At 36.1% G+C, this 8696-nt stretch overlaps 2 protein-coding genes across 2 annotated transcripts; both read left to right on the top strand.

Moving 5' to 3' along the window:
• Window positions 1-1061: 1061 nt before the first annotated feature.
• Window positions 1062-3541, top strand: LOC114364159 (uncharacterized). The gene is made up of 5 exons (XM_028320175.1): window positions 1062-1149; window positions 1949-2171; window positions 2364-2503; window positions 2607-2738; window positions 3324-3541. Exons 1-5 carry the CDS (start codon window positions 1095-1097, stop codon window positions 3482-3484), a joined length of 711 nt encoding a protein of 236 aa, XP_028175976.1. The 5' UTR covers window positions 1062-1094; the 3' UTR covers window positions 3485-3541.
• A 1827-nt stretch (window positions 3542-5368) lies between these two features.
• On the top strand, window positions 5369-6237 carry LOC114364087 (uncharacterized). Its single transcript, XM_028320086.1, has 3 exons — window positions 5369-5386; window positions 5474-5618; window positions 6077-6237. The coding sequence occupies exons 1-3, from the start codon at window positions 5369-5371 to the stop codon at window positions 6235-6237; spliced, it is 324 nt and encodes a 107-aa protein (XP_028175887.1).
• The last annotated feature ends 2459 nt before the right edge of the window (window positions 6238-8696 follow it).

The raw sequence follows: 8696 nt of genomic DNA, 5'->3' as shown, positions 1-8696 counted from the left end.
ATGATATTGTATCTAGTCTATATCTAATGGATAATATAATCATGGTTATTTAATTATTTACAGCTTGAATACGGCGACTAATATACTTGTGTTTGCTCTGGATTTCTCAAGTTTGGAGTTTTACTCCTCAAGCACCTTATTCCAATTAGCTCAAAGGAGAGCGGAGCCTAAAACAGTCTCTGACTACGTCAGAGTAACCTATGGTTAGTACAATGTTAATGTTTCTTTTATACANTCGTCGCCAATGTGGTGTCTTAAATAAAACACTGATATATGTTCACTGTGTAAGCTAGTGCAAGCACTGACGTCCGTCCCGTGTGGCGGCCCGACTACGACTGAGCCCCCACCGCGCCGTACTAGTCAGTGTTGCCATAGCGCACACACTTTATTTGTGTAGTAGTACACCACAAGTAGTAACCTCCAGCTCGCAAGTCACTCATTATTTGTGTGAGCAGTAACCAAACTATTTTTTTCAGTGTATGCTGTACGATATTCAGCCATAAGAGCCTCACGAATTCAATTCCTTGACTGTACACTACTGTACACACTGTACAGTTACTAGGCCACACTACAGTACCATCTACCCATCTCCGTGTTTTGTCTCGCTTTCATCATTTAATGGTGATTCTTTGCGATAGAACGAGACGACAATATGACCGGATATGTATAGTAATATTATGCTCGAATTAATGTTTTTTCAAGTACCTACTTACGTAATAATAGTAAAAATCTAAACTGTATTACATTGAGATAAAAGTGAATTGTTAAATATGATTTTATAGAAACATATTTCTTATATTATATTATATTATATTATATATTCAAACCGAAACTAAAAAAAAGTAGGTATGTGACTCTATTATGAGTCAACAATGGTAATTAATTGCAGTTGGCACAGATGCGAGAGGCTAATTGTATTATAATATAAACAAATAAAAAGACGATAAATTATTTTATCTTATAAGAGAAAAAAATAACTTAATAAAAATGTCTTTTTAGTTAAATTATCGTTATTGACAAAGCATTGAAACGTGACGTTATATAAGGTGGCCCGTGTGGTAGAGTTGTATCAATTGATCAAGTTTCTTGGCAAGATGATGGTCCGGGTGTTTTTAGTCGTTCTGCTAGTCGGTTGGTGCCATGCCCAGGGTAAGATTTTTTTTAAATGAAAATTCTCTTGTTTTTAATTTGAATTAAAAAGGTGCTTATGGCATAATTGTGTTAAAACTGTGTCACTTGTGTAGTTAAAATAATTCATGTAGTAGGTACCTACCGTTATCGTCAGAAAGATCGAAGCGTCTAAGGTAGCCAAAATGATCTGATATTAAATATTTCATATAAATATTGCATTTATTGTAAGCATATTGTTTGAGGCACCCAAAGTAGTCAATATATTATGTTAGCAACACTGTTCTCAATTTTATAATAAATAAAATAAAATAAAATTCATTTATTTCAGGCCAGGGCCCATAAAATTTCAATAATAATTGCATTAAATAATTAAAAACATATTAAATCAATCAAAATAATAGAGAGAAATAAATTAAATTAAATTGAATTGAAAAAAAAAAATAAATTAAATTGAATTGAAAATTACATTAAAAAGTAAATTGAAAATTAAAAATAATTTATATGAGCTGTCAGGATGTTCAAAAGTATGCAGATAAATAGTTCAATCTTATCTATGTATGTGCCATTTTGCAGCAAAAACGTTTTGTACCTAAGCCTTAAGCCATTATTGGTTATTTGTTGAATACGGTTAGTAGTTCTCTGAACCTCGCTTTGAACTACATCAAGCTCTACCTATGCATCAATGGGCACTGAACAATTATTATGTTCATTGTACTAGTACTGTATCTACTGTAGAAGTGAAACCAGACACGGGCCAAGTCAATTTGCCGCGTTGATTTACGAAACAGCTACATTATACAATCTTCTTCTTTTTCAGATGGTTCTCCAGTCATTTTGTACCCTTGCGGTGTTTCCAACATTGATATGGACTGTGTGAGGGCTTTCATGTACCAGAACATTGATTGCACTCCGTCCTGCCACTCGGACGGCCAGCCGGTGTCCATGCCGACGCAGTATGCGTACTTGCCAAGTCTGAACGTTACCGCCATCAGCTCAGGCGTCGAGGTCACGTACGGTGGTAGCCAGGTCGTTGCATTCTAGTAAGTATCACCATTTAGCCTCAAATAAGGAACACAAATATATCTAGTTTACAAGCGACATATGGAGGATTTGTCACCACACTGGTCAAACGGGTTCGGATGGCCTGGTGTTCGTATATTAGACCTTTCGCCGCCTTGTATTTGGTCTATTTCTAATGGATAATATAATCATGGTTATTTAATTATTTACAGCTTGAATACGGCGACTAATATACTTGTGTTTGCTCTGGATTTCTCAAGTTTGGAGTTTTACTCCTCAAGCACCTTATTCCAATTAGCTCAAAGGAGAGCGGAGCCTAAAACAGTCTCTGACTACGTCAGAGTAACCTATGGTTAGTACAATGTTAATGTTTCTTTTATACAACTGTTTTCTGGTGGAATTTGGAATTATTATTATTGTGGTGGGCAATAATTTAACTAAGTTTGTTTTTGTAGCTCCCGAGCTGACAGCGAATATAAAATATCGCCCACTAATGGGGCTCACGTTTGACGACGTCACCGTGACAGCCTACCACAAAGAGCCATTCCCCTACTTCGAAGTCGGGCCGAACGTTACACAATCACCAGGTAAGTCATTCTAATTTGAGATCATTTGTCATTTTTAAAGGATCATAAAGCGAATTCGTATTCACTTTTAGCGAATTCTATTGAATGAGTTTATTCTATTTTTAGATTATATTTCATTTTTAGGGTTCCGTAGTCCTGACAAGAAACCCATAAAGTTTCGATATGTCTGTCTGTCTGTCCGAGGTTTTGCTTGGAAGTTTGGCTGTAATTTTGTGGACGCATATTTTTTTAGGGTAGGGTACTTGTATAGTGGGGTTTTTTTTATCTTCTACCCCATCGTGTGGGGTATCATTGGATAGGTCTTTTAAAATGGCTTAGGGGTTTCTAAGACTATTTTTCTATTTAGGGATCAGTTTGCAAAATATGAAAGTTTAAAGTGCCATTTTTTTGTTCGAGTTAAGGGCATCCACCCTTTAGCGTCAAGCGTTCCTATCGACGCTTACGTCAACGTCTAATGGAGACCACAACTTACTGTACATTTCTATAGTAATAATTGAGCAGGCGTTTTTAAAAGACCATAGCCTTAAAGGATAGAGTAGTAGTGCTGAAAACTGTTTTCAACACACCATGGATGATATGTTTCAGATCCTGAGGTGCGGCGCAAGCTTCAACTTCTGCTCAATGACGAGACGACAGCGGTGCAGGAGTTGTTCCTGACGGCGGCCTATTACGATTTCTTCGGCTTCGTAAAGGCCTACTTGTGTGATTTCGGCTCCGAGTATAATGGGGCCGTCAACAGGTCCTAGAGTAATACTATGTTCGATTGCTCTTTGGTAAAAATAATAAATGAAAAAGAAGTTAAATAAACTGGTTTCATTATGTTTCGTTCCCTAAATACCTACGCCACCTGAATGTACTGTAGTTGCGCTACACGAACGATAGAATATTATTGCTGGAGTAGAGCGTTATCCATACTCACACGCAATAATGTTCTATCCAATGGTTTTTCCATTTTATTTTATGTATGCGATAGCGAGAGAGAAGTCTGTATAAATAGTAAATAAAGTTTAGAATAGGATATTAACAATAAATGTAATAAATAATACAGCTACGAAGGCAAATCAAGCAAGTGTGTCGTTAGCATCAGATATTGACAAAACAGAATTAACAATACAAATACTAAACAAAAGACATTTATCAAAAAATGAATTTGTATAATAAAATGCTATCGGCCTAAAATAAAGAAAGTATTTTTATACTGCTCTAATAAGGTTTAAAATGGCATTTTGTAGCTGCACAAAGAACTTAGTACCTGTACCAACGCTTCATACAAAGTGGTTGTTCACCTTTCTTTTTAATTATTATCGTTGACAAAGCATTATAACATGAAGTTATAAAAAGAGGTTCGTCTATTAAACTTGAATCAATGGATCAAGTTCGGTGGCAAAATGATGAGTAGAGTGTTTTTAGTCGTTCTCCTTGTGGGTTGGTGTCATGGCCAGGGTAAGATATTCATTTATTTTTATTATTTTTACTGGTGAGAGCTAAGCAGTTACAGTTTACACAATGTAAAGCTTTTTCAAAATACCTATATTAAGGCATAATACAGGCAGTAAGCGAAAAAGTGAAAAAAAAATGAGGCTTGGCTTTAACGCTAATGTCAAGATGCCTATCTTAGAGAACATCACTATTGAGGCATTAACTCGTAACCCACCGTGGTGTAGACCACTGTAGCTGTCACTGGGCCCAGTGTTCAGTGTTGTGAGGGTCACAATTTTCATGCTGCTAAAGTTCCACCAGACACGGCCCAATACAATCTGATATGCTACTTTTTTTCAAGATTCCTCAGCATTTGTGTATCCTTGCGGAGTTTCTGGGATTCAGCTGGACTGTGTGAGAGCTTTTATATACCGATACATTAGTTGCACTCCCTCTTACCACCCGGACGGCCAGCCAGTGTATATGCCGCGACGAGTTACGTATATCCCCAGCTTAAACCTCACCGTCATCAGCTCCGACGTCCAAGTCACTTACCGTGGACCCCAGGTCGTGGCTTTCTAGTAAGTATCACATAATTACTACTAGCTTCAAAATGAAAGTCAATTTTTTTTTATGCTAGACAAGGCAGGTATTTGACCGCAATCGCACCTGGTGTTAAGTGAGATGCAGTCTAGGATGGTACATATCTGCCCTGTAAGTGCCTATTCACTCTCGCCTTGAAAACGTTTGCATAGACTATTGAAAATAGTGCTTACAAATTGTCAAATATTATTTGAATTAAAACTTTAAAGTTTTGCTCTAATGGAGCCTTCCCATGTCTCATAATCTTTTTGCCCTACCAGCTTCACTGTCATCAGGTCCGTAAGTCTCCTCTGCAGGATCCTCTCTAATTTGGGTACCAAGGGTAATGGAGGATTGCCAAACGGGTTAGGGAGGCCTAATGCCTGGTACGTCTAAGACGGGAAGCGTGGGAGTCTTCATATTCTACTAAGCATCTACATTTTTAGGTTTCATTGTAATGGTGATTAGCCTATTTCTGGTTAATGCATGATATTTAACGACTTACAGCTTAAATATGGTGACGAATATATTTGTAATGGCTGTGGATTTCACAAGTATAGAAATTTACAGCAGAAACGTTCAACTTCAAATTGCTAAAAGAAGAGCGGAACCTAAAACAGTCAGGGACTATGCCAGAGGAACCTTTGGTTAGTACAATGAATATAGTTTCTTTGAATTATTGTTTTCTGTTGCCATTCACAATTGTTGGTCAATAACATAAATAATTACCTAAGATTGTTTTTCTAGCTCCCGAGCTGACAGCAAATATAAAATATCATCCAGAAAGGGACATCTCCGTAGATGATATTACAGTGTCAGCCTACCACAAAGAACCGTTCCCCTGCTTTGACATCGGACCCAATTTCACACAATCGACAGGTTAAGTCATTTTTGAGATCATTTTGTCATTTTTAAATCATTTAAAAGGCAAATTGTTAGAAAGGTAGAAATGAATGATGATATTTTGACTTTGGTCACTATAGGTTATCTGATAACGAATTCTTCTAAATTACAAACGGATGACAAGACATTTAGGGTGGGTTGCACCATCTTACTTTAACTTTGACAAACTTCAAAAATCTGTCAAAATTCATACAAAAAGCACCGGTTATCGTCAAATAGGTGGTGCAACATCATTAAAGTTGACTGACTGAACCGAACCGTTTATAATATTAACAGGAGGGCGGTACTATCAATACTGGGTTATTGCTTCCGATTTTTGCCACTTGACGTTGCAGAATCGTTTGAAAAAAGTTGAGATATAATAAATCTAGTACAAACATTATTGTCTGATAAGCTGTCGATTATTCCGTCTTATCTATGGATGACGGTTGCAGACCCAGAAATGCAGCGCGTGCTTCAGTTGCTGCTCAATGACGAGACGACAGCGGTCCAGGAGCTGTCCCTGACCGCGGCCTATTACGACTTCTATGGCTTCGTAAATGCCTACTTGTGTCGTTTTAGTTTTAAATATAACGGGGCCGTCAACAGGTCCTAGAATAATATGTACTTATTAAGTATGTTTGAATGCTCTTTGATTAAAGAAAATTATTAGTGAAATGGTTTCATTAAATGTTTCTTTACCTAGGTATACTTTTGTTTGGTCATCATTATAAATAGGTACATCTGCACTTCGTATTTAATCTACCATATCTTAACCTGTCGGCTAGTTACACGTTTATACTTTTTGATAGATCAAAACAAGCTACGCTGAAAATCAGTGTCGTGGCATACCTACAGTTACGACTGATTGTCTGTGTCGAGGACCTTTTTGGCACAATACACACATTAATCTGCATTTTAATTTTAATTTATAGAGTTTTTCATAAAAAAAATATTTTTATTGTATGCCAAAAAAGGTATTCTATTCTATGCATACGGCCAAAAAACGTACCTACACTGTACGTTTGAGAATGAGAGACCTAGTGAAATTAACTATTTTTTAATGCTCGTACTATTTAACTCCAATTAATTAATGAAAGCTTAGTCAGTTCTAGGCTCTAGCAAGGCTAAAATCAGGATAATTTAAAACTATGTACCTTAATGGGTACGATTTTGCAAAAAGGACATTGTTTGATATGTTTTGACTATGACTTTACATATTCAATAATAACCAATTCTTTAAAATATTATAGACAGACATTAATATTATTAGTGACTATAAATTTGCAAAAACAACAAAACATTATAACTACTGAAAAATCAATTCGGAGCGACGTATTATTACGCGGAATTTGATTGAACTGCAGAATAAATCCTGACGCACTTCTCCAATTTAATCTTTATGCAAGAATGATTCACTGCTGTTGACACAGATGTTAAATTCAAAATGCTTTCTTTTTAAAATCATGACAACGAAACACTATAAAAGGCAGCAAGATCGCAAGATTTGGCTACATTAATTGATTGATTGAGAGACAAGATGGTGACTAAAATATTTGATCGCTCTATTGGCTGGATGGTGTCACTGCCAAGGTAAGATATTCATTTATTTATACATAAATGTTACTAATCCTATTAGTTCGAGAGTGAATAACTGCATTTTTCATCGTCTTATACATTTCTAAGCCGATGATCCACAAAAAGCAGGTTTCAATATCAAACTCTAATAAATTCACAAGTTTCGGATACGTGTTAAAAACTTCTTTGACATACCGAACTGCATACGAGTGAAGCCGTGCAAAGGCGCTAATATTAATGTTTGTCATTTGAATGCCTTACGAGCTATGTGTTTTTTATTTAAGGATGTTACAGAATTTGTCAATACCTTGGCCACGTGGTTGGCCGGCGAGAAACTTCTTTTTAATTGTGTGTTCTTTTCGACTGTCATTTGTTTTCTTCAGCATTCTTTATCGACTAACTTTCACTTTTTGTACTCTCGAAAGAGTTATTATTTAGTGAATTTTCATAATTTATTATTATTTAACCTAGTGTGAAATACCAGCAGCGTTCTTAATATTGAGGTCTATTTTCCAGATTCAAGTAATATAGGAGCTTTCCTTTCAGATGCCGCTTCAAACATTGAATATCCTGCGGCGTTTCCGATATTGACATGGATTGTGTGAAGGATTACGCGTACAGAAGCATCCCGTGTACCCCCGCTCAGCATTGCGACGGCCAGCCAGTATACATTCCTCGTCAATTAAAGTATATACCTAACTTGAACGCTACCTTCACCTGCATTGACGGTCAAGTCACCTTCTACGGAACCAAACTGGTAACATTCTAGTCAGTATCGCATAAAAAAAGTCAGCAAGATTATAATTATCATCTGTTAACCTGTATTGTGGAAACCCTTGGGAGTTACAGTCCAGGAGTGGACGTCATTTGGCTGAAACGAACGAACGAATCTGTATTATTTATCATTATAATATTCTTATTTGATCATAAAATCTGAACATTTATTTTCACCTGAGCAAACGTAATTAATACTTAACAACCAGATGTATTTTAATTTTAATTATTCACAGTTTAAACAAGGCTACTAACGTCCTTGTGTTTGCGGTGGATTTCGACAGCATAGATAATAAATAAAAACTGTCCCGTTGGAAAAATTGAATTAGCCCAAAGGGCTAGTGAGCCGATCGTAGTTCAAGACTATGCCAAGATGACATATGGTTAGTATTTCTCTTTTTAATCCTGAAATAACTCTTTTTTTCTTTATTTGTGGTTTTAATCTTTGAATTGAAGTATTTTAATAATATGAAATAAGTATTTAACAGTTAGGTAGAACAATCTTTGTCAGATTTACCTACTTGTGTAAATGGTAACAATATTATAATTTTTAGCTCTTGAGTTGACCGCAAATATTAAATATTGTCCAGAATATAATGGATACTCTTTTGAAGACATCACGGTGTCAGCTTTCAACAAGGAACCATTCCCATATTTCGAGGTCGGACCCAACGTAACACAATCCACAGGCGAGTAATTCTAATTTTAGGTTTATTGGTCTTA

Source organism: Ostrinia furnacalis, unplaced genomic scaffold (assembly GCF_004193835.3).
Source record: "Ostrinia furnacalis isolate ACB-3 unplaced genomic scaffold, ASM419383v2 OfSCF0415, whole genome shotgun sequence".
Classification (NCBI taxonomy): Eukaryota; Metazoa; Arthropoda; class Insecta; order Lepidoptera; family Crambidae; genus Ostrinia; species Ostrinia furnacalis.
Note: the sequence above shows the minus strand (reverse complement) of the source record. Positions and strands in the feature narration are given on the sequence as shown.

What these genes read in the sequence shown, in the direction of transcription:
- LOC114364159 (XM_028320175.1), top strand. Translation starts at nt 1,095, where the DNA reads ATGATGGTCCGGGTGTTTTTAGTCGTTCTGCTAGTCGGTTGGTGCCAT. An exon ending in CGGTTGGTGCCATGCCCAGG is followed by an intron (nt 1,150 to 1,948) that starts GTAAGATTTTTT and finishes CTTCTTTTTCAG; the next exon opens with ATGGTTCTCCAGTCATTTTG. An exon ending in GAACGTTACACAATCACCAG is followed by an intron (nt 2,739 to 3,323) that starts GTAAGTCATTCT and finishes GATATGTTTCAG; the next exon opens with ATCCTGAGGTGCGGCGCAAG.
- LOC114364087 (XM_028320086.1), top strand. An exon ending in CAATTTCACACAATCGACAG is followed by an intron (nt 5,619 to 6,076) that starts GTTAAGTCATTT and finishes TGACGGTTGCAG; the next exon opens with ACCCAGAAATGCAGCGCGTG.